The sequence below is a fragment of the Anarhichas minor genome, unplaced genomic scaffold, assembly GCF_050575085.1.
Source record: "Anarhichas minor isolate MPS153535 unplaced genomic scaffold, ASM5057508v1 ptg000011l, whole genome shotgun sequence".
NCBI lineage: Eukaryota > Metazoa > Chordata > Actinopteri > Perciformes > Anarhichadidae > Anarhichas > Anarhichas minor.
This window is the reverse complement of record NW_027466457.1, coordinates 5,340,833-5,365,558: the sequence shown is the minus strand read 5'-3', so window position 1 is coordinate 5,365,558 and position 24,726 is coordinate 5,340,833. Positions and strand designations below refer to the sequence as shown.

The window sequence follows — 24,726 nt, the reverse complement described above, 5'->3', positions numbered from 1 at the left end:
AGAAAAGTTGTCTTTCAAAACTACTCCGTGTTCAAAAACAACCCCACTCAAGACTATGAATAGATTCTTGTTGGTTTCCTTTTCCTTTGTCCTTTTACTCGACTCATGCAGTATATTCCTCGATACATTTTTTTTTACCAATGCTTTAATCTAACCAATCAAAGAGAGTCGACTAGTGCTCCAGCATGTGTCTGTTGCTGTATGTGACTGTGAGGCTTGTGTCTGGCCCCCAAGGTTTGTAGAGTAGCCGTCGACTCAGACGATGCTGCGGGAACCGCTGGAGTTGCGCCTACGGGTAAGAGGCAGGGTGTGGTGGAAGGGCATGGGTGAGTCGGGGGGACAGAACTGGTGGGGGTGGTTGTAAGGTGGAGGTGGAGGCGGCAGAGGAGGCTGAGGGCCATCCCCCTCTCTGACGCGCACAGGTGTGGACATGGCCGACTGGATGAGGTGATGGGTAGCCGGGCCTTGGCTGAGGAAGGCCTCCATCCGCCCTCGCCCACTCTGGTCCACGACAATCACCTTGACGATCTGCTGGCATTGGATGAGTGTTTCTGGGCGAAGCTCTCCAGGCTGGATGGAGCTGAGCAGGGCGGGTGGCGCAGCCAGGGCCAGAGGTGTCGACTCAATGCTGGGCTGGCTCAGTTGATAGGTCTGCAGCCTGTTGTGAATTGACACCTAGTTTAGGAACAGTCAGAGAACGCATGAGGAGTTACCAGCCTGAACGCAGCCTCTACGCAGCCCTCTCGTGTGTTACGCACATGGGCATGCAGGTAGGTAGTGGTGCAGAGCGAGCGCATGCAAAATATACACACACACTCCAACTCTTTTTCTCTCAATCATGTTTTACACACACTAGCCCAGTAAGAGAAAAGGGTAGCAGGGTAAGGAGAGATTTTGGTCAAAGATCGTGGCAGGAAAGTTTTGGATATTGTGTGTGTGTGTGTGTGTGTGTGTGTGTGTGTGTGTGTGTGTGTGTGTGTGTGTGTGTGTGTGTGTGTGTGTGTGTGTGTGTATGAACATGGTCAATGCGTGGCAGAAGGAGAAGCTTGAAGTCAAAGGGAGTGTCAGGAGAGGAGAGAGGTGACACCGAGGGCGGGGTGTCTCCCTAACACTTATTTACAACAAGGACTGACTGAGAGGCAGGAGAGAGAGGAAAGAATGGCAAAGGAATAAAACAGAAAAAAATGCAAAAGAGGAAAACAGCCTCGATCACTACGCTTAGTTAAAGGAAGGGCTGGTTTTACAGACACACACCCACCCACACACACTCCACAGACTGATAACAGTATCAAGCTTATCTGGCTTTGTAGATGGTATTCTAGGAGCCAGCCAGGCTTATGGTGGCTCGCAAAGGCTTATACAGTAAGGCTGGCAAGCAGCAGCTGATGAAAGATGGGATGCTGTATAGCAAGCAGAGTGGCTGCTGATCCACTCATGAGGCACAGAAAGAGACTGTTTGTAGCGCCACTACAGCAGACTCTCAGCGGCCTTTGTATCCTTGGCTGTATAGTGGGGATGTGCCTCAGGCGGAGCTCTTTTAAAAGCGAAGCATAAAGCAAACTTTCTTTTCTGGGTGAGGCGCAGTCCCTATCTAACCGCGCACACAGACACACACACACTCACTCAAACACAAAACCACACCCACAGAGCAGGGGAAGCAGGCACTTACCTGAGGGAGGCAGGAATGGCTTTTGCACTTACCTCTACTGTGTTGTTGTTGCCGGTTTTATCGTACACATCCTGTTGGCCTGTGGGAATAACAGGTCTATTTGTAAGTCAACAGGCAGATTTAAGCTTCATATTCAGAATGTTATAAACAGAGAAATAGTTCTTCATGCAGGGGACTCATTTGTTTAAGTTCAGCATTTTGGGAATATGCTTATTTGGTTTATTTCTGAGAGTGAGATGATAAGATTGACACCGCTCTCATGGAGCTAGCGCCTGGTTCTGTCCAAAGTGGAGGAAACATCTCTAAAGCTAAAGGTTTGTTTCAAGGAAGAGTTTGGGAAATACAGTTATTTGCTTTCTTGGGGAGAGTGAAACGAGAACATCAATACCTCTCTAATGTTTGTCTGGTAAATATAGAGCTGGAGTCAGCATCTTAGCTTAGCATAAAGGAAAAAAAGTGGAAACAGCTGGCCTGGCTCTGTCCAGAGGCTGCAAAATCCACCTACCAGCACCTCTGAAGCTCACTAATTAACATGTAGCTTGTCAATTTAATCCATACGAAAAAATTCTGTCTGCAAAGAGAAATGCAAGATCTACAATTTAAGGTTTTGCTGGAACTAACTACCATTTTATTAATAAAAATGTGACAATTACATAAACTTTATGCCCTCCGATCATCATCCACTCCTTCTCTCAATTTCTTTTTCAGCATGGTGGGCTTTTTCATGAAACCGTCTTCCATGAAGTTGTCCTATTTTCTACATTGCCTTGAGTAATGTATGCATTGTTATGAGTTATGTATGCAGTGTTGTGCATTTTATGCTGCACGAGCAAAACTAGCACCTGAGGGAGAGCCGTGTCCTGTGTGTGTGTCCACTTGCCCGCCATTGGTGTGTATGCTGTGTGGCTGGATGCCTTGTTGCCTCTCCAATTCCCCTATAACACAAGAAAAGAGATTGAAACCAGCCATATACTCGAAGTGTGTGTTTGTTTTCATTTGAATATTATGAGGTGTGTGTGCTTCACTTACACTGGATGTGTATCTGCTCCATCTCGTTGACCTCTGTTATAGCCTCTCTGAGCTCCTCTGCAAACTTCCTGAGTTCTTCTCCACTCGGGGAGCAGAAACTCACCAGCTGCTTCTTCTCCGAGGTAAACGGGCTCAGCATCGTGATGCCATGGGCGTAGTCTGACGACAAACCCCATCAATATGTCAAAGAGAAAAAAGAAAGCGCCTTCACCATAACTTTGATTGTAAAAAGAAAGGATGCAGGATTTTCAAAACACTTTTTACAGTTTTTACTTCAGTTTCTATTTCACAAAATGTTCAGATGTCGCCATGTTGAGAGCTGTGTGGCGGCAATCCCTCACTTGTTATGTATAGTAAATATGTGCAAAGATTAATTTCATTCAACCTTTTGTTCTGAACAGGCTCTGGTTTTAAAAAGTGCTGAGCTGTGATAGATACATTTATGGTTATCGCTATAAACAGATTCTGCATTCACATGCAGATTTGTATTGGTTTAAAATTAGCTTTTAAACTGGCTACTTGTAAAACAATCCTGTTGCACACATCGTTTCTCAACTCCAACTCCAGTCTCGCATCTCAAGTTGCTAATCGGACTGTAAACAATGAGCTGCGGACAGAAAAGGAAGTCTTGTCCCGGAGATCCGCTGGCTACACCAAAACCTGACAGTTAGCTCAGCCTTTTTCCAGCACTAGGGTGGAACTTTACTGAGAACAAACTGCAGCAGAGTAAAATAGTATCTCACATTCATTGCTGAAGAGGTGAAACTGCATTCCCAGAAGACCCATAGCTTTACAGAAGGTGTAGGAGGCCGAGCTTTTCTTCTTGGGACACAGCTTCAGGATCTACAGTAGGGACACATGACACACAACATGGTGGAATCAACATTATGTCTGATTATGTATGAAATAGCAAGAAATGTGGTTTCAGTTGCATACAGTAGCGAGTCACTGAATAGAGGTTCCTCACCAGTAGCAGGTCATTGAAGAGGAAGACCTCTCTCTGGAGCTGGGACAGTTTCTGTTTATGAGGCTTGTTGGCGTCGGGTACCTCAAACAGACGACAGCAGCACACCAGACGTCTGTGGGGCACAGCGAGGATCTACAGAGGCGAAATTAAAGAGATGGAAATGACAGATAGTACAAACGGACTGCTGTGAAATAATACATGACACAAGAGAAAAGGCGACAGTACAAACAGCTCGCCGAAATGAGAAATACTAATAGGAAAGACAAAGACAAATATTACTCACAGTTTTGAGGCCCAGGATGGACTGCTCCACACGGCTCACATAGGAGACGTGGTCTTCGTTGGAGCGGAGCTCTCTTTGTTGGATCCTCTCATAAATGCCTGCCACCATCTCTCTGGGGATGTCAGCTCCATCATCCACACCTGAGGGAACAATAGTCCAGAAAAAGTAGCAGTGGTCAGTATCAAAGTTAGAAGTACTCTGTAAGCCTCCCGCCGGTCTTCGTTACTGTTGTTATGTCTGTCAAGCATTACATTTTTTGCGCGGCACATGCAGTTTACAGTGATAACGGTAACAGATTCAGAAAAACAACGGCTCCTTGACCTCAGACAGCCACGTTGATTTTAGAAGCTGTTTTAAATCACCTGCCCACCCTTTGGCGTTAACAGCTGGGGGTTGATTTAGGGACCATCAATAAATTACTGTTTTCATGCTGACTTGCCTTCATGCTGTTTTGTCCATATTAGTGAAAATTATGATTTAAAATGTGTTGGTTTTGGTCTCATATAGTATACTTATTTGTTATTAATTTATTTTGCACAAATATTTTAATTTAAAGCAATGGCACTTTTTATCAATAGCGCCCATTTATACTATGACCGAAGCGATGCCAAAACTATTAAAATAAACATTCAATTAACATTTATCTTATGAATGTTTTTATTTTTCACAGATGTTGATTATAAATGTTCACTGTGCGGATGGGAAGATTAGTAGCAGCCACAGTCGAAGTTGATGGGGATGAAACTGACTGTGTGGGCTCAAATCTTTTTTTCAAAAGATGTAATTAGTTGTTTTTCATTGAGGGTTTTGCGGCTGAGAAAATGTGCTTTTATCCCAGTATGTGTGCTGTCATTGTGTCCTGGTAGTTGATATAATATCGCTGTGGAGCAGCACACAGACATCCTCACTACATTTTGAAGGAGAAACCTTTTCAGCTCACAAATTAAAACTGAGTTGTACGATATCATATGAAAAAAGACATTTCAATTTATTTTATGTTTTTTTTTCCATTAACTGAAGGTACAAATAAAAGCTAAACTTCTCTTCTTTAAGTTCTGGTTGACGTAAATGTATGTATCTGTTCAGCTACTGGACGGAGACCTTGTTTAGAGCCTCAGGTGATGAGATGCCTCTAGAAACCCAAGCTCATATCGTGAAAATCTAATGCTAAGTGAGCCTCAATTAAATGGGTCAAGGTCTCTGGAGCAGAGCTCTGAGTTAAGGATATCAGGAATCTCCTCCTGCACAGCTGATGGTTTTCTTGATGGTAGCTAGCGGAAGCAAGCACCCGCCGCCTCTTTGAGTAATTTACTTCACTTCAAGAGGCTGTCACTCAAACGACTGATGGTAAGGTTGACAAGAGAGTGCTTGTTGTAAAACGTTGACTTCCTCTGCCATCTGCTCTCTTTTTTGTCCTCCTTTTCATTCTGGCGTATTTCTCCACATGATTTGCAGTAAAAGGTTTGAAATGTGCATGTGTGGTTATATAACCCATGTTAAACTCTCTGCTTATAAACGTGCCATAAATGTTGAAACATGTCTGCCAGTCATTTTATCACCTCTGTCCACAGGTTCAGTTCACACTCCCTGAGATGATTTTTTTCTCTGTCAAACATACTCATACAAGTATTTGGACACACTAACCTCTTAGGTTGCGTATGAAGTCATCAAGGCCCATTTTGCGCTGGGGTTTGATGTTCGGTGAGTACATGTCAGTGTTGAGGAGGACCACAGCAAAGGCCAGGATGAAGATGGTGTCTGGGTTGTGAAACTGCTGCACCACATCAGGATTACACATACAGTACCTCTGGCTGTTGAGGGGAAATAGGACATCAAAGTTATATATCTTTAGTGGGACACTTCTCTATCACGTCTTGGTTTGGATTGGTCTGCCATTATACCACTATTATAGACCCCAACAAAGAGATTTTGTAGGTGAGACACAGCAAGTGCCACTCCCAGTTATTCAAATATCATTCATATCCCGAGAAGTTTATTGCTTTTACATGGATAACAGCATGTACTAGCTGAAACGTTTTCTCGGGTGCAATACAAAGAAATCAGATATGGCACAAATTAAATAAGATTACAAAGTATTTGCCATCTTACCACAAGTTTGGTGTGTAATACAAAAAAATCGCACAACTAATGCTAAGCTCATTTTGAGTGGTACATTCGGTAGATTTAATGCATCCTGGACAAATTATATTGTTTGACTTTATCTACAAACCACACTGAATATAACAACATCCATTGTACTGTCACCAAATAATCACAACAACCAATCCAGCCAGATTCTGTTATTAATAAGAACCCTATTCAATACATACAGACATGTATGGGCCAACTTTCCATCAACAACAAACATATAAACAACATCAGCTGAGTGAATATGTTAATACACTGAGGATCATGTTTTAGGAAAGTGTAGGATTTTACTGCTGGGCTGAAGTGAAATCACACACTCAATTTGCACTTTATCAAGTGCACCTTGCTAAAACTAATGCAATTGAATACAGTCCTACAATAAATTACACCTTCGTGAAGCTTTTAATATTTATATGATCTAATATGCTATTAAATTGTATTGCTTAATACTAAGAGGTGTTTCTAATATTTTGTCAAGCCCATTTATAATCAATGAGGGCATACTGAATATTAGCATCATGTCCTAACACCCCTGTATCTTCAGGGTCACAGAGCCAATGTTTCAAAACTCAATGACGCTCTCCTTGACTTTGTTATTGTGCCCAACTGCAGCCCCAAATCCCAAAATGTCACCTCAGCCCAAGCTAACAAAATCAAGGAGTGCATCGTTAAGAGAGATCAGTGCAAATTGATAGGATTATAAAAAGCAGCGGCTATGAAAAGTTGCTTATTCCTGCTGTGAGATGGACGTATTCAGACTGATTTTAAGGCCCATATCTCAACATACAAGCCGCAGCATTTTTTTAATCTGACTGACTCAATGACAGACTGACTGACTGTAACTTCTATTCAGATGTGAGGAGCACTCTACCATGAGAACATGAGACGGACAGGAGACAGGAGTCATTTGACAAAATGGCACTGCCCTAGGTAAGGTAACACTGCTCAGTCTGCATTGGAGCCAGAGATGCCATATTTGGACTTCCTTTGCTCCATCCCTGCCCACAAGCTTCGCAAACTCTCACTTGCAAGCCCTTCTTCCCCCACAGCTCCCTCCCTATCTTTCTTACTGTCACTTACACTTACACAGTGGGTCATTTTCAGTGGTGGGAGGCTTTTATCTCTGCAGCCAGGCAGGACACAGACATGGAGAGGGCTGCTCTGTTCCAGAGAACTATGTACTTGTCAGAGCATATGCAAGCGAGAGGCCACTTCTGAGACCTGCAACCAGAAAGCCTTTTCCCCGACCCCAAACAAGATCTGAGACCAGAGTACTCATAGGGTATCAATTGACTGCAGCCCAGTTCAGTGGGTGTTTGAGGGAGAATAGATCTTGCTTGGCACAAACACTGCTACATATGCACATACATAGACACACACAGAGGCAGAAACGAGCGTCCTGATTTGCCATCTTGATGTAATTCTGCAGCAAATTCATCAAAGACTGAAAGCAAAGCAAGATCTACTGTGTGAGTGTGTATGTGATACCTAATGGACATGCGTATGGATGTGTAGTGCATAAGTGAGCAAACAGTTCGAGTGAATAAATAAAGCTGTGGTTAGGCCTATGCATGTGTGCTTGTTTGTGCTTCATTCACACATTTTCAAGCAGGGATCTCCGTCTTATGTAACCAGTTTATTTAAACACTAGCTCCTGATCTCTTATCTTTATATCTGCACATGAATGATGCACGGCAGCTGGCACAAATACCGCTTCGTATAAAAGAACTACTCACGACAAGAGTACAACGCGCTTCAAACAGATGACATAATAACTGTTACGTAACAGACATGGCATCGGATGTCTGGCTGTCCTGATAAAAGCCCGCTCTTTTCTGACCTATACTCACAGCTCCCTGCTACAGAGTGTGGTCTCAGATTGCTGATGAACTTGTAATCTGCACCCAGGGGCTTGGCACATATGATTGAGTGAGTTGTGATTAACTGATGACCTCGGTGGGTGTTCTGATTGGCCCTCAAATTTAGAAGCAGAGAGGGGATGTGTCATGACTGCTCCTTTTCCTCTCTCCACTCTCCACTTTGTGCCTGTAGTAAGAACCCATTTTCCTTAATAGATAGGGCTGATGATCTATGTTTTACCGTAGACCAAAACCAACAAATCCTTCAAACAAGTATTGTTTATAATCTACAGCCTGCTATACCTAAAACGCATTAATTATTATTTCTATTTACTATTTTTTTTTTTTATTAAACAATGAATGTTTGCCATGCTAGCCAGTGTCTCTTGCAATGGCAATGTTGATCTGAGTCCCCCATTTTGTCTAGGTTGAAATGTCTTTACTACTGAATTGTTCAGGCATTCATGTCCCCCTCAGGATGAAGTTAATAACTTTGGTGATCCTTTGACTTTTCATATAGTACCATAATCAGAAAATTCAAATTTCTTCAAAAACTGTCCTGACTGTAGACTCTTAATCTTAAAGGTTTAAGTATTCAGTAGGAACCAATGGCCTTGGGGCCAAGTGCCACAGATAGGGAAAGCCAGTTGGGAAGTACTGAGAAAAGGGCTAATAAATGGTTGGCTTTGGCTTTTGTTCATCAAAATGATAATAACAATAATAAAATAATGCAAACATAAAAAGTTAGCAAACCACAAAAATACAAACTCAAAGTCAGCAGCTCAGACAAAGTCCACACATCGTGGATGCAGAAATGTGTTGAAAGACAATTAACATGCAGTCATTTTCTAAGGTAACTTTGAATTATACAAGCAACTTAGTGCAATTCAGAAGAACATCTTGGTTGGTGAGTTTAAAGGGGCAGTGGCTCAACTCATGGTGGTGACATTGCTGATAATCCTCAGGCAAAGTGCACATCAGCAAAGGGAGATTAAATGTATACAACATTGCAACCAATTACTCTGAAACAGAAAACAATGATGGCCATTTTTATTGCATTTTTAGTCTTGGGAGCAATCGTTGGATATTACCAGGACATTTCAAGGGCAGTGTCAGCCAGAGGATAAGAAGACAATTGCAGGTTCTATTTGTCTGGTCACTTCTGTCTGTTTTTGCCTCAAAGACCTTTCAGTCAGAAGGTATAATTTCATCATAAAAACCTCTTTCTGTCCAGGAGTTTGTTATCGGTAAAGCTGGACAGTCCACTAAAAGGCACAAAGGGAGCCTAGAGAACCTGAAGATTTGGCTAGAAAGTGCCATCCGGGGGAGAAAGTTGTGAAATAGAGCATGTATTTTTGTTTCACTGATTGCCTGCAGGTCAGATCACAGCTATGATTGGCTGACAATCAAACACTGGTCAAAGGTTACAGGTAATCAGTGTAATTATTTAATGATACACGGCTTTGGTTTCATCAGAGCCTGCCACAGTGAGCTGGCAGAACTAGTTAAACACTACACAGTCGCCCTATTAGTATGCCATTCTGGATACTTGTGTTACCCCAAGGCTGCGAGATGAGATCAGAAAGTACTTTTCTATTTTATTGCAAAATATGTGAGCTTGGTTACATTTGTTGCATAAGTGGCCAAAGGCAAAAGTTCTATTCATTTCAAAAGGTTCAGAGTGCCCTAACCATCCCCGCTAAGTCATGTGATGGACTGTTGTTGTGTTGAACTGTATTAAAAAAACGAAGCCAGAGCCCGTTAGTCAGCGAGGCCTAGTTGTAAGCGAGTTGACAGTCTCACCTAAAGGCTTCGATGAGTCTCTCCACTTTCTGTGCTTCTCCCTGAACACGAACGTGAGCCTGGAACTTTCTGAGGGCTTCGTCGAGCTCCATGCCTGAGAAATCCATCTCATCCACAACACAGCTATTAGGGACAGACAGAGAGAAAAGAGAGAGAGATTTAGTTTAGTTGCAGTGTGTCACTGTAATGAGAAGGTGAGGGAGCGAGTGTGTGCAAGTGTGTGCGTGTGCATCAAACTATGGGTAACCAAGTGCTGATGGCAAATCTTCCTCTTACAGTCATACCTCCATTACAGAACCACTGACCTGGAAGACGCACATAGAGACAACATGTTTGCACATGCACACACTTTGTGCAAACATCAATAGGGAAGACTGGGTCTGATGACAGTGGGAGATAAGAGGGAAGGAAAGAAAGAGATGAGAGGGCGAAATAATGAAATGCAAAGAGCAAGGGGGCAAGAGAGAGGTACATGAAAGGCTGAGGGCTGGCTGAAGCAATGGAAGAAGTGCGTGTGCATTTACGTGTACATGCGTGTTTGTGTCCATGTATATGTGTGTCTATGTGTCTGAGAGAAAGAAAGCGAGGGTGTGCGCTTGTGTGTGTGTGTGCGTTCAGTGCAGTGACCTATTTCTACAGTCTCTGCAACAACCTCAGCAAAAAGCCTCTCTATCGTGGATCTGTGTCTACACTGGTTGGATTCAAAAAGGATGAGTGTGAAGGCATTAAGTAAAAGCGTGTTTTCATGGATGTGTTGCATTTATGCATGCAAGTGCTGCATGACAAGTGAGTGTGTGTGTGTGTGTGTGTGTGTGTGTGTGTGTGTGTGCGCGTGTGTGTGTAGGTGTGTGTGTGTTTATATCTGGTTAGGTTCCAACAGCTAGTTCTATTTTAGATATTTTAGAATACCTGAATCCATTAAAGTCAGAGTCAAAGTCTCATATTTAATCTTTTATGTCCTCTCTTTTTTTAGTGGTAAAGAGCAACATACAAAACATCCATTCAAGTTAATTTATGACTCTGGTACAGACTTAGATACAGTTGAAAGCTCCATAACTGCTATCAAATGGACCTTGGGGTGGGATTTTTATCTGAACTGCTGTTTCCAAGGTCCTGAAGGAAATTTGATCATTAATTTTAAAGTCATGGATGAGAAGTCCAAGAGGTGCTCGGAATAATTTAAATTTTGAACATCTCTAAAATAATGGCAATGAAGCAAAGTCAACTTGCTAATGAGGACCATGTCATGCGGTGGAAACCTCTAGAACAGCTATAAATGGACCTTGAGTTGAGATTGTTATGTCAAGTACGGGGCGTCATTTAGTTAGGAAGCATATTAAGTTTCCGACTTTGAAAAAAAGTAATTAATTATACAAGAACTACACATGTTAATAAATAATAGATAAAGGTACAAAAATCAATCAAATCTGTAAAATAAATTGATTTTGGTCCAGATGCTAAGCAGCTCTTTTGTAAGGTAAGTGGTCAAATAGAGAACAGCAGAGGGGTCTTCATGATAAACTACAGGGTGTCACAACCTGACAACTCAAAATTGGTTCTAATAAAGCAGCACTCCACCAATTTTACACTTTAAGATCAGTTTAATTGTAATGAGGACTACCACTGGCTTGTATAAGGACTTCTGTGGCTCTGGAGGAGCTTTCTAAAGTCTGAGAGAATAACCGGTCATCTCGGCATGGGCTTGGCAAATATGAAATCATAATAGAAATCCTGCGTTTCAAACTAGAAGTGTGGAGTTTGAAAGAAGTGGGCGTGTGAAGTCCAGAAGTCCATGAGATGCAGTTGAAAGAGTTAAGATTATTTTATAAAACCTGAATAGATGCAATAGGGAGTTCAACGGGATTTGAATTTGAAGACAGGACTCATTACATAAAACCCAATCACGCATGTGTCTGTGTGTGATGTGTACGTGTATACATAATCAGGACTCACTCAAGGACATCTCTGTTGAATTGCAGTTTGCTGTTCCCCAAGAACTCTCCAATCATCTGTCTGCTCAGGCCCTTCCTCTGCAGCAGGAAGTGAGCCACTCCAATGGCTGTGTCCGGGACGAAACCACGCGTGATCAGGAAGTGGGTGCCTCTCTCTGGGTTCCTAACCGCAGATAGCCAGCAGCAAAAAAAGCAGATAGTATAAAGAGTTAAACAGCATGTGTGCAATGTATTTGTGCGTTCAAGCAGATAGATGAGTGGGCCTGAGTGATAAAGAAAATGTGTAACACAGCATATAAGTGTGTGTGTGTGTGTGTGTGTGTGTGTGTGTGTGTGTGTGTGTGTGTGTGTGTGTGTGTGTGTGTGTGTGTGTGTGTGCGTGTGTGTGTGCATGTGTGTAAGAGGAAGCAGAAAGAGAAAGAGGGAAAAGAAGGATGCAGTCAAGCGCAAGAGCTGCTCTGGACTTCTGGATCAGATCCACTGTCACTGATGCATATGAGTTAATTTACTTTCATTTGTATTAACTAATAATAAGTGCAGGCCAACCGTGGGCTCTATTTTTAGAAACTGAGAGGCTCTCACATTGTCCATGACCTCCTTGACTGCCTCTCCTCTTCAACCACATTTGCCCTATCTCTCTCTTTCTCTCTTCGTCCCTCGCCCTCATCTCTAACTCTTTTTTTTCGTTGACGTCACAAGATACTGAACACGCAGCTCTTCCCAACAATCACAAACACTAATGAGCAGCTGCTTAGAGCAGTTTTGCAGGGCTGTTGGAAATTTGTTAGACACAAACAGTAATAAGTGTACTTTGAACCCTGAGCCAGAGGGTGCAGAAATATTTCACTGTTTGTGTCAGTGTGTGCGTGTTGCCGGCCTACTCACACATTGAAGAGGTTGAGTCCTATACGGTAGAGGCGTTTGCGGTGTGTGTCTGTGGATAGAGTTGGCGAGCGGCAGGAGGCTGGATCCTGGCAGCGGTCCCTGGGCAGAGAGACGACCAGGGCCTGCAGGGCCTCTGGGCTCGGCCCCCCAGGGATCTGCTGAGGATGAGTGTAGTGGTACTGCTGGTACTGGGTGTAAATCTGAGCAGGTTGCTGGTTAGACTGGGCTGAGGTGGAGATAGAGGTGGAGGTAGAAGTGGATGTGGACCCCAGTCTGTCTGAGCCGCACTCCCCCTCCATTCCTCCTCCTCCTAGAGCTGGCAATGCTGAGCCCCTCCTGGATCCTGGATCAGCCATTTCCAGCTCCTCACTGGGTGGAGGTGCAGGAAACTCTGGCTCCTCTGCTAACTGGCGATCTCCACCTCCAGCCATTCCGCTCACAGAAGTCGTCCTGCTGCCCGACTGTCCCCCGCCCGCATTGCCCAAGGAGGTGGTGGTTGTGGTGGTGGCGGTAGAGATGGTGTAGGAGCTATTGCTGTCGATATGAACAGTGACATCCCTGAAGGCCATGAGCAGCGAGCTGGCACTGCGGGGCAGACAAGCACTCTCAGCAGCTGCTCGAAGGGCCCCGGGGTCCATCAGTAGCCCCTTCCCGTCTCCACCTTCCGACAAGCTCCAACCATGAAGGGCATCATCAATTGACTGGGCCAAGGAATGAAGCTGCAAATATGATCATAGAAAAAAAAATTATAATTTGTGACTATTTGTAAAACTAGTAAAAGTAAACGGTGATAGTTGGCTACCGAGAAGACCTTAGACAGATGTAGATGAAACTACCTATCAAGCCATTGGGTCCAGTGAATGTAGTGCAGTCTAAGCACATAAATGTAGATATAAGGCCGGGTCAAACTGCTGAGTCTTGGGGCGGTAGGATTGGACAAATTTAAATTATGACCTGACATTGGCCCTTAACAAAACGTCAAGGGACCACCAAAGATCGACCCTCTGGGCAACATCAATGTCTGAACACAATTTCATGGCAATCCATCAAATAGTTGAAGGGTTCTCTGTTGATCTTCCCGCGGTATGTAGTAAGGATAGCAAACTTTTTTTGTTGAGATAGTTCAGTCTGGACCACAATCGTGGGCCAAATGACTGACATTTGACATTCCTAATGCAATCATGCCAGCCTGCTTGGCTGACAAACTATAATGAAACCTTATTTATTGATTTATTTTCTTTGGATCATTCTGCATCCCTACATAATTCCACTGTTGGAAGCTGTATCATGAAAAAAAAAAAACACCAACCTGTTCAGAGAAGCAGTCTTCCAGCTGTGTGAGTGTTTGTCCAGGGGGTTGAGGTGGGGCTTGGGCAGGAGGGGGGCCAGCTGCTGGAGCAGACGCAGGAGAAGGGGGCAGAGAGGTGGAGCGACACGGGGGAGGAGGAGGAGTTTTGGAGCGTAAGGGAATCTGTCCTCCTCCAGGATGCAGACTGTAACTGTGTCTCTGGGCTGCGTTTCTGTTTCGGCCTGAAGGGCTCGGATGGCGCAAGGAGATCCGGCGGGGCAACTTGCTCTCCGACAGAGAGTTACGGATCTTCTGGAAGTTTTTGCTGAGCTGGTACTGACGGAAGGCCGTCTGGATACGACGGGCTGCCCGCCTCGCTATGAGATGGCCTCCATATTTCTGCTCCAACTCATCTATCTGGGGATAGGAGGAGAGAGTTAGGGGTATTGAGTTTAAATATCAAACATGTTTACAAGGTTGTGAAACTCACTGAAGACACATGCAGGACTCATTGCAAAGCACACAGCAGCCACTGACAAATATGTATTCATCCACCAGCAGGCAAATATCATGATGCCATTTTGTGCCCATGTCTACAAAAGATCAAACGAATTTGAGCATTGCCTGAGTCATGAGTCAGCACACTCACACCTCTCTTCTTCGAAGTATCCTTATCTGTCCACTCTTTTAAAGCCTCTGAGGGTTTATGGCCTTAGAGCCAAAGTAAACATCATCTATCATCATTCAGCTGCTAATAATGGCTGAAGGGCCATGGGAAGGAGGATGGATGGGCTGTGACAAAGGTGATTTTGAGAAAATGAATAGAAAAGTAAACACCCGCACAAGCCTATTGTGCCTATTTCTGTTCCGTTTGTTGGCAGAGCAGCTCAGCCCAAAATCTCAGCTTCTTCCAGAATTTTTTTCCTATATTTCCAGCAAAAGTGAGACGAAGGAGGGGGAGTCGGAGGCGAGGGAAGAAGAGACAGAGAGGGAGAAAAAGGAGGACAGCCACACATGTGCCAGTGTCTGTGTGTGCGTGTGTGTGTGTGTGTGTGTGTGTGTGTGTGTGTGTGTGTGTGTGTGTGTGTGTCTGCCCACACAAGCATGTCCACAAAATGTGCATGTGCACCCATGCACATACAGAGACACACACACACTCACACAGCAGCAGCAGCAGTAGCAGTAGCAACAGCAGACCCTTCAGCAATTTGGTATGAGAAATAAAGACATCTCCAGCCACCAGAAGCAGTTATTAGCTGTTACCATGACAACCTAGCATATTTCACGTCGCTGTCGCTGTGACAGTGGAATTGCTGGTGTTTTTTTGTTTTTTTAATGTCAACAACACTACAGCCAGAAATAGATCGGAATGGTAATCTTCTTTGTCTCGCAAAGTGAAATGATCATCCTTCACACACATCCTCGCGTTAAAGCAGGTAGTAGGAGTCACAATCACTTGTGCTTACGGGTCAGATACACACACACTTGAAGAAAAGAAAATACCTGTTTGTTCTTATTCTCAAGGCTGATCTCGTACTCGCTCGGCCCCTCTCTTTTGGTCCCCTCCACTTCCTGTCCACCACCAGAGGATGTTCCATCCTCCAGGCTCAGCATTTGTCCACTGCCACGGAAATAAGAACAGAAAGCTATTAGTCCTCCCTGCTGACCTTCAGATCTCTGCCGTCGTTGCAGCGGCAGGTCGTTAGCTAAGCAGTGTTTGAGGAGCTTCATGAGGGAAGCGACAGGCGCAGAGTGATGTGTGGCTGAGGTGGCTCGGGGCGAAGGTGAGGTTTATGTGTCAAGTGCTGTTTGGTCAGATTTGAAAATTCTGGACATAAGACCAGGAATAAAATATCTTTATTATGAGTTCTGAGACCAAAATCATCACCTCCTTCACTATTTTACTATTTCCAACCCTTTTCTGCTTGTGACTCCTCGTCACAGGTTGCATGTCTATAAATTATGAGCAGTTCAGTCAAAGACTTAACTTCACTTAAATAATAAATCAATTCATTTTTTGAGGTTTGTCTGAGGAGGTGAAACTGTGTAGTATTTCACAAGGAAACTAAACACATTTTGGAGTAAAAATAAACATTGTTATGTGTGGCAGAAATTAGTTTTCTACTTGTGTGATCTTCTTGGCTGAACATATATAGGTCCATCTTGAGACTGAACCACTTGAGTGCATCACACTCTCCCAACAAGCTTAATTTATAGAGCAATGCTTTGATGTCACAGAGATCTTTGTTAGACATCATCAGCTTCACAACGCCAAAATGGTGCGCTGCACTCTTGGCAGATGCAAATGTAATCAGCGCACTAACAACGTTTTTCACGGAAATCAGAACGGATTTTGTGTACGAGACTCCAGAAGCGGATGTGTTTCCATGGCAATGACATACTTTGGATGAAAATTTCAGAGGAAGTTGTGATGAAAAGTATAACTTTCTGAGGCTCCTACATAGAAACAAGATTACTATTTTTCATTTATATAACAGTTTTCTATGTGCTGCTGAAAGGGTTACAGTAGCATAATCAAGTCACGTGACAGCAATATAAGAGATAAAAAAAACACTGGAAGAAATGCAAGACAATCATATCCCCAAAGTCAAATATGACTGGCAGAAAAAATAGGAGAATAAATCAAACAGATTTAACTCATAAACAATCATTTATATAATATAGCAGCAGCTGGAAGCGAAAGCAAAACAAAGATACATTTGAATTCGGCCTGAATCTGACTCAGAACTCAACAGAGTCGACATAGAGGCTGTCTCTCAGTGCGTCCCACCCTCTTCTTAATCCCAAGTCCTGTCCACAGATGCAGACGTTTTCTTTTTCACGACAGCATTGTCAAAATTCTGTGAAAGCATGTAAGGCTTATACCTAAGCAAATTACTGCCATGACAAAGCAGAAAATGTTCCTTTTTACCCAAGGTTTGTTGAGGACAACTTAAGCTCCGTTCATTTTGGTAAAACTTTGAGAAAATAAGGTGTCTTGTGGCCAACATCTCTGGCATCAAACCACCTCTAAAAGATACAAAACACTGCCATTCAGCACTTTTTAAACTGGCCTGATGCAAGCATAGAGTATGATCACACCCTAAGAGGTTTTATAACGGTGTGCAATTATGAGTGTGAGTGTGCAGGATGTTGTCTGCTTGTGCAATCTTTCTTCCACCCAGATAATGCTTACCGTTATAATTTTTACACGAAAGGGACTATAGTGCTAGACACGACTGGGGAGACTAAAAGGCCTGCTCATGGTTAAATAATGAGCTCATCACTAAAGCTCTTCTTTGTTTTCTTTGATTGCTGTTAAAGCAAATATTCTGCGTTCCCCTGCCAAAAGTCAGAGATAGGGCCAGAGAAGCTTGGTCATATCTTTAAATGAGATAAAGTTAGAGAAAAAAAAGAGAGAGGAAAAAAGGGGAAGAGAGTGGAACCGGTGGCTGAGATAGAAACAGAAAGAGAGAGAAAGATATAGACAGAGAGACTATGTTGGTGTGTGCATGCTGGAGGCTGTCTCTATCAAAAACTCTATTAAAACGCTGCCATGCCCCAGCATCAGAATACATTAGAGTACATTAGAATACATTAGAGGATTTTAAAGCAAGAGTTGAGCTATTAATGCATCTGGACAGCAAAAGCCTCCATAATGATGGCAGCTATACTCTCTCTCTCTCTCGCTCTCGCTCTCGCTCTCTCTCTCTCTCTCTCTCTCTCTCTCTCTCTCTCTCTCTTCACACACACACACACACATGCTCACATACATAGCAGCAACAAGAAAACTAAGCACACACTCCCGCTCTGACTGCATGTGTGACGTCATAATGGAAGATAAATGAACATCTGTCAAATCGCATCTCTCAAGGTCCTTCAGAGATTTATAGTCCTGTACAGCCAGGCAAGAACCACACACAAACACACACACACACACACACACACACACACACACACACACACACACACACAGGAGAGAAAAGGCATGGCAGGTTAGACTAGAGGCGGATCTCGTGACATCTCTTGGGAGGTTTGCGTGCTCTGATGGATTCAGTGGATGACAGTCAGGGTGAAGAGGTGGTGCGAATTTGCAGCCACCAGGCACACACAACTCTACATGTGATGATAATAATGAGCTAGGGCTCGTCTACATCTCATCATCTCAGGTGGGTGTCCACTGCTGCTGTGCCAGTAGCTCATCCAATCAGGAGTATGTGGGTGTAGATAATGATAGTTAAGTCATCAAATCAGAGAAAAGAGAGGGATTCCAGACAGACAGATGGTGATATTACTAAAAACAGAATGAGAGAGAGACTCGATAAGGACGGATGAGACCGAAATAAACAGACAGATAAATAACGAGTAGTGATGCATACAGAAACAAACAACACAAGGTGGAAGATATAACAGCAGATGAAGAGACAGAATAAGTAGACATTACTGGGAAAAACTGGATTTAGAAGTACACAGGATTTAACGATGGGAGAAATTCCAGAGGAGGGGGGGCAAAACATGCAACTCAGTCAATCATTGAGAAACATGACAAAATCAGCTTTCGAGCGTTTTACAGCTGAGCTTTGCTCATCCAACCATCACCAAGTGAAACGGCATGCCTTCACACACACACACACACACACACACACACCACGTACACAAAACAAATATGAACATATACAACAAACAGGCAAGCTGCCCACACAGAAACAGACGGCAAAAGTGTCTCCAGTATAGATCCTCAAAGTTCTATTCTCTAGTTACTATGGTAGTGGTAACCATTGTGTCATTACTGGGTTGCCATGGGCACTTTTATACTGCCAATATCAGTTCCCCCCCCCCCCCGTATCTTTCTCTCTCTCTCCCTATATGTGAATCACCCTTGCGGCTGTAAGATCTATAGGTTTGTTACAGAGCATTTAACTCTCTCACTGTAACTCCAGGCGTCACATGTCCATAAATACCCCAATTCACACTTGCATACACTTCTGTGCACGTACTAACGAGCAAGATTAAAAGCCTGGGTGTGGACATTACTCAGTTAGATGACACACATGTACATGCAGTACATGTCTCTGTATACAGAGACAGGGAGTTTTCAATGGTTGAAAGAGCATACTGTTTGAGCAAAAACTGTAGAGACAAATAGTGGCCTAAAAGTGTCTGTGTGATTGGCGTGTGACTCGGTCTTACCTGGATGAGCCAGTGGTGGCAGCCTCTGGACGTTCAGGGGCGGGGCAGCAAAACTGATGCAGCACGTTCTCGCTCCTGAAGGGCAGACGAGAGAGGAGGATAGGTAAGCAAAGGGGGGAGGAAAGAGGATAAGCAGACAGAATTGGAAGGACAGCATGTCATTCGGTTATTATTGGCTGTTGCTGGATGTTTGCCTTGTTTCCATATTCCTCCTTATGTTCATTCTTAGTCCAACATCCCAAAAGACACTGAAAAAGCTCCCTTTATACTCTTCTGGATTATTTCCATGGGTTCTGTTTACACTTTGGCACTGATCCTGTGGTAAATACCCTATGTAGGTCAATTCAAGGCTGAGGACGCTTAGATTGAGTGTGAGTATATGTTTGTGTATCCGGATGTGCTTGTCTATGCCTCCTCCCATCCAATTAATAAGATCTGTAGTGATTTAGCAGAATTCCCAATCTGGACAGATGGTTACTCCAGCTCTGTTTCCTGCACTGTCTCTTCTTAAGTTCCCCTCTCTCATTTCCCCCTCATACATTTTGCATTTACATTCATATTTTAAGCATCTTGCTGGTTCTCTTATCTGGAGCAATTTAGAGTGAAAAAAAAAGAAAGAAAGAAAACAAGACACGTCATCACCTTCCACCACCAGGGAAATGAAAATAAGAATATTCCTGAATTTTAAAAAAAGCAAAGCATTTAGCATATCTTTTGTTTAGGAGGTGTGGGTGTGAGTGTGGGTCACATTGGGTCAGTTCACAATGAGCTGAAAGCATTCAGTTGACAGTGAATTTTCTCTTCTTCTGTCTTCTGACCTGAGCTCAGCTCAGCATATTGGTCGCGACACAGACCCACGGTGACAGGCAGTCAGAGTCTGTGCGAGGCTCGGGGTGACAGTCCAAGCTATAAAAAGCTGCTTTTTCACGGCAACTTCCACAGACTTAAAGGGAAGCTGATGTTTTAAAAAAAATACACCTCTGATCAACACTCCTCACAGTTGGTTTTCTATGAATAATACTGTTCCATCTGTGCAACGGCTCTCACGCCGCGCATACAGACACACGTAAAAACATACTGTACATCCTTGAATCATTTGTTCTCCTTTTAGCAGCACTGCTGCTGTGGCTCTTGATCCTGGTCTTAGAACTTTGAGAGCCTCCTTTTTCCCAAGTGAGGTCTTGAGTGCAGTACCTGCCTTTTTGGACTTAATTTATTATTATATATCGATTCATTATTGCGAAATTTACAGCACTTCTCTCAAGCTTTTGCCTTCTTTTACGAGCTCACAGGGGTTTCAGAAATCTCTAAAAACCACATTTTATTACTCAGTTACTTTTTCAATTTTACTTTTTAGTCTTTTGATCCGCATAAAGATTTCTCTTGTATGAGAATAATTCATTTAAGTAATTTAAACTATTTGTTGAGTTAATGCATTTCTTTAATAATATCCTCTCTATAATATAGGTACAAACTAATTTAACCTATAAATCTATGCAGTATAAATGTGCAGGAGTTCACCTCCTCTGCGTTGTAGGTTTTGGGGATCAAACGGGGGTCAAAGTGTTATCTGATACGCACCTGGTTGACAGAGAAGGGAGATCAAACAATAAACTGTTTTATCAAAATGTAAAAGCAATGAACTTGCAGAGCCAATTCTTCTTCACCATCAGTATAACAGCTGAATTATTTTGCCAGCCTGATATGAAACAGTTCAGCCCTGAGGAAGAGGCCAGGCTGCTTGGGTCCCTGAGCGCGCGCACACACGCACACACGCGTACACACAAACACACACACTCAACGGGTCCGTCCATCTGTCTGAACGAGACACACACATAACGGTCGTACGCCTCCAACACCGCTTACAAAGAGAACAGGTGAATATTTCAACAGTACATGCCTCCTGCTGTAAGGCCATGTTCTCTCTCTCTCTCTCTCTCTCTCTCTCTGGGCCCCATCCTCCCTCACACCATCCCTCTCCTGTGTCCTGCTTTGTAAGAGTACTTTAAACGCAATGCTTTTTCATCAGCCAGCATCCAGTAGAGAGTGTAAGGAAGAGGAGGGTTGACATGAAACAAGATCAGCTCCATTTGGAGTCAAAACGTTGCCAGTACATTGTGTGCACCTTCCACTGTGCCACAGGATGCCCCAGCGTGTCCTTCTGTTGTCCAACCTATCTATTTGTCCGCCAGCAAGATAGATAAACTGAGGAGACAGCTACCCCAAATGCACCTTTTATATCATCTCTGGTTCGGTCTCTTCTTGTACCTGTCTCGCTCTCTGTGTACTGAAACACTGAAACCCCTCCCTGTCCTATTCTCTTACCCGCCCCCCCCCCCCCCCCCCCCCCCTCCTACCTCCTTCCCTTTCACTGGTCTACTCCAATGTCAGCCTCAAGCTCCTTCCTCTAGACACCTCAAGGGCTCCATCAAAGACAACGACTGAACATGCATCCCTCTCTCTTTCTAGCTCTCTTCTGCCTTTCTCTCTCCTGAGAATGGCTGATTACTGTTCGCTCCATGGGCTAAGTGGGGCAGATAGGAAGCTCAGCTGGAGAGAGACAGAGAATGAGTGGAGGAGAGGATCCTGTCTCTCGACCCGTAGAACTCAAACACGTGCACTGACAAAGATGACAATAATGCAATGCACACAAACACACTCACAGCCAACCATACGCAGCCCACAAGTGATTTATCTGCAGGTCAAAGAAAACTAGTCTCTCTATAGAGTTAAACAACAATTCAGATAAATATATACAGTTAAATGTACAATGTGTAAAAGAAAGTGTGCACCCACACATGCATCTACACAGACATACCTTCCCCCCATACACAAACACAAGGTTTGTAACATATAAACATGCTGACACACATAAGTCACTGGCAACAAGAAAAGAAGAGGACAGATCTGATCTCCAGTCAGCTGCAGAGAGGATGCAGCAGGCAATGACAGGAAGGTGAATCCTCTAAATGCAAGTGAAAGCCTGAGCTCCACCTCACTTGCAAGCAAAATTACAAATTAGGTGTTAAGCTACTGGTCTTAAAATCAATGGGCAGGTGAAGATGCAAGGTTGCATTCAAGGACACACAATCAGCAACTGCAGGAAAAAGAAGGCTATTTTATAAACCACTCCCCCACTCTGCTGCCCGATCAACTGGTGGATGGCTCTGCTGTGTTCTCCCTCCAGCTTTTGTAATAACAATTAATTTCCTCCCCATAAACTAATTTAAATTAAGAACCAGTGGTGTTACACTGATTCCTGTCAAATAATAACAAATGTGCCGCAGGGTAAGCTCTCTAGAGAGCACAACTCAGGTTCCAGGCAAAGAGAGAGCAACAGGCACACGTAAGCACACACCTCAAGAGCAGGTAATGTAATGTGTGGCAGCAGGTGAATCATTCACTGTAGGATCAATATCAACAACTGGTTTTTTTTCATCTGCATGTATCGCCTTCTGCACTCTTCTTCTCCTCTCAACTCCTCCTCTGTTCTGAGTTGCTCCCATCAGTGGGGGTGGAGTCCCAGAGAGACCAATCAGGACTCCTGCTGGGAAACAACTTATGAACTGAACATACAGGCACACACACAGATCGACAAAAAGAGAGAAAGATGGATTTTCTCTCATTAGGTGATGTGCTGAAGTACTATGAGGCTCTGGTGCCAAGCAGAGGGGGTGCTGGTGTGTGTGTGTGTGTGTGTGTGTGTGTGTGTGTGTGTGTGTGTGTGTGTGTGTGTGTGTGTGTGTGTCTCATCTAACACAGCAACATCAGAGACCCAGAGGTCCCGTGAGAGTTAACAGATCCCGTGCAGTAATTAATAGAGAAACCAGCAGCGCCGTGGACAGCGACTCGCGGTGTCTCATCATCGCAAGTGAGGCTGCTCCTGTGTCAAGCTGACAGTGACCGTTGTGCAGAGCCGATGTTTCCAGCACACACACACACGCGCGCACACACGCACACATGCATAGGCCTACTACAGCTGTTTGGTACGTAATGATTCAGTATTCGTGATCCAGCTTCTCATTTAAATAATCCACCTCTTTCTCTTCTGGCAGAGCCCTTGTACGTGTCCTCCTTCACATACAACTGAAATTTGGAAATGTTCAAGCTCCTTCTTCATTAGCCTAATTAACGCCTCTCAATCTGCAGTAGCCTACACGCAAATGCGCGCATGTACGCTCGAAATTATACAGCTTTAGAAGGATGCTACTCAAAAAACTGAGGGATACAAGACAGGCTAAGGAAATTGATTTATGCTATAGGTCGAAACTGTAGTAGATGCAGGAGGTTTTTAAATATATATAAATACCATAATATTCTGAATAGCCTGCCACAGCCTATTATCTCAATTGGACTATTTTAGGACACACAAATACAAACAGCAATATTCTCTACTCACTCTGATTGCCGTGACAGGGCCAGGGATCGACAAAGGGTTGTGGGGGTCATCGGAACTAAAGTGCGGCAGCTTTGGAAACTTCCGCAGTTTTCTGGGTCACTGTCAATCGGGGAAACCGTGGATAGGTCAGCCGGGACCAGCTGCATGTCCCCCGGGTCCATAGGTTGGGGAGGCGACGGCGGGACCTCCGGAGTAACCTCGGCTTGTGCTGGTGCCGCCGCGTGGTCTGGCAGAGACCCCTCACTGGTAATAAGCTGAGGGTCCTGAGGGTGGTGGTGTTGATGAAAGCAGCTGGGGTCGGTGTGGTGGTGATAGTGGTGATGGTAAGGATGCTGCTGTTGTACCCTGACGTCCCGCAGGTGCCTGTTCTCGCCGATGAGCTCGTCCACCCGCCGGTCCAGCTCCTCTATCCGTGAACGCTGGGTCTGGATAAGACTCTGCTGGTTCTGGACGATGGTGGTGAGCTCCCGCAGGTACAGAATCGCCTGCACCGGATTTTCCAGTAGGCTGGAGCTCATCATCATACCCAAGGCAGGAGGAGGGAAGAGAAGTAGAAGAAAACAGAAGCTGGACTGACGGATGGAGGACAGAGGAGATGCAAAATATCCGTGAGTGCGGGTGAGAAGGTGAGATGTCCTTCCGCTCTCCTCTCCTTGATTCTGCTCAGCTGTGGATGAAGCTGCACCGACCGAGCTAGCCACCGCTTCTCCGGTCGTTTCCCTCCCTCCCTCGATCTCTCTCTTTTTCTCTCTCCCACTGCACTGAGTGGTGCTGATGAGAGGAGCCAGATCCAGATGTGACAGGAGGGAGGAGGGGAGAAGAGGCGCTGGCAGACGGATGCGTCATTACGCACATGCACGAGAACGCTACAGAGCAAGCACGCACCCTACAGGCTGGTCAAGGAAGCTCAACATCTGAGCCACTCCTGTTCCTGGTGAAGGCTACTGCACATAAAATCGGAAGGTGCATTTTTTTGTGACCAACTTTTTCAATTAATTATCCACGCCATCCTCACAATAAGGTAAAACATGCACAAATTATAGCTTGCATGTACAAGAAAGAGAGAGAGGGGGGGGGGGGGGAAGGAGCCAAGGCATATCATAATGTTGCACATAGATACCAAATTATTTGCCCATCCACATATTAGTACATATATATATTTTACACAATGGATATCACCAGATCAGCGGCTGTTTTGATGGCATTTAATGTTTCTCTTTTATATTTGTTTACAGATGCAATTGACAGTACTAA

General features: G+C 44.1%; 1 protein-coding gene across 1 annotated transcript; it reads right to left on the bottom strand.

Annotated features, from left to right (window-relative positions):
* Nucleotides 1-255: 255 nt before the first annotated feature.
* Nucleotides 256-23,996, bottom strand: iqsec3b (IQ motif and Sec7 domain ArfGEF 3b). The gene is made up of 15 exons (XM_076089886.1): nucleotides 23,473-23,996; nucleotides 19,074-19,148; nucleotides 15,387-15,504; nucleotides 13,905-14,300; nucleotides 12,596-13,314; nucleotides 11,712-11,873; nucleotides 9,759-9,881; nucleotides 5,593-5,759; nucleotides 3,949-4,088; nucleotides 3,666-3,797; nucleotides 3,442-3,541; nucleotides 2,699-2,857; nucleotides 2,512-2,604; nucleotides 1,702-1,748; nucleotides 256-675 (listed from the first exon to the last, which is right to left on the bottom strand). Exons 1-15 carry the CDS (start codon nucleotides 23,994-23,996, stop codon nucleotides 256-258), a joined length of 3,375 nt encoding a protein of 1,124 aa, XP_075946001.1.
* Nucleotides 23,997-24,726: the final 730 nt, after the last annotated feature.

What these genes read in the sequence shown, in the direction of transcription:
- iqsec3b (XM_076089886.1), bottom strand. Translation starts at nt 23,996, where the DNA reads ATGATGATGAGCTCCAGCCTACTGGAAAATCCGGTGCAGGCGATTCTG. An exon ending in GGAGCAGATACACATCCAGT is followed by an intron (nt 2,605 to 2,698) that starts GTAAGTGAAGCA and finishes CTTGTGTTATAG; the next exon opens with GGGAATTGGAGAGGCAACAA. An exon ending in GCAACAACAACACAGTAGAG is followed by an intron (nt 676 to 1,701) that starts GTAAGTGCAAAA and finishes TTCCTAAACTAG; the next exon opens with GTGTCAATTCACAACAGGCT.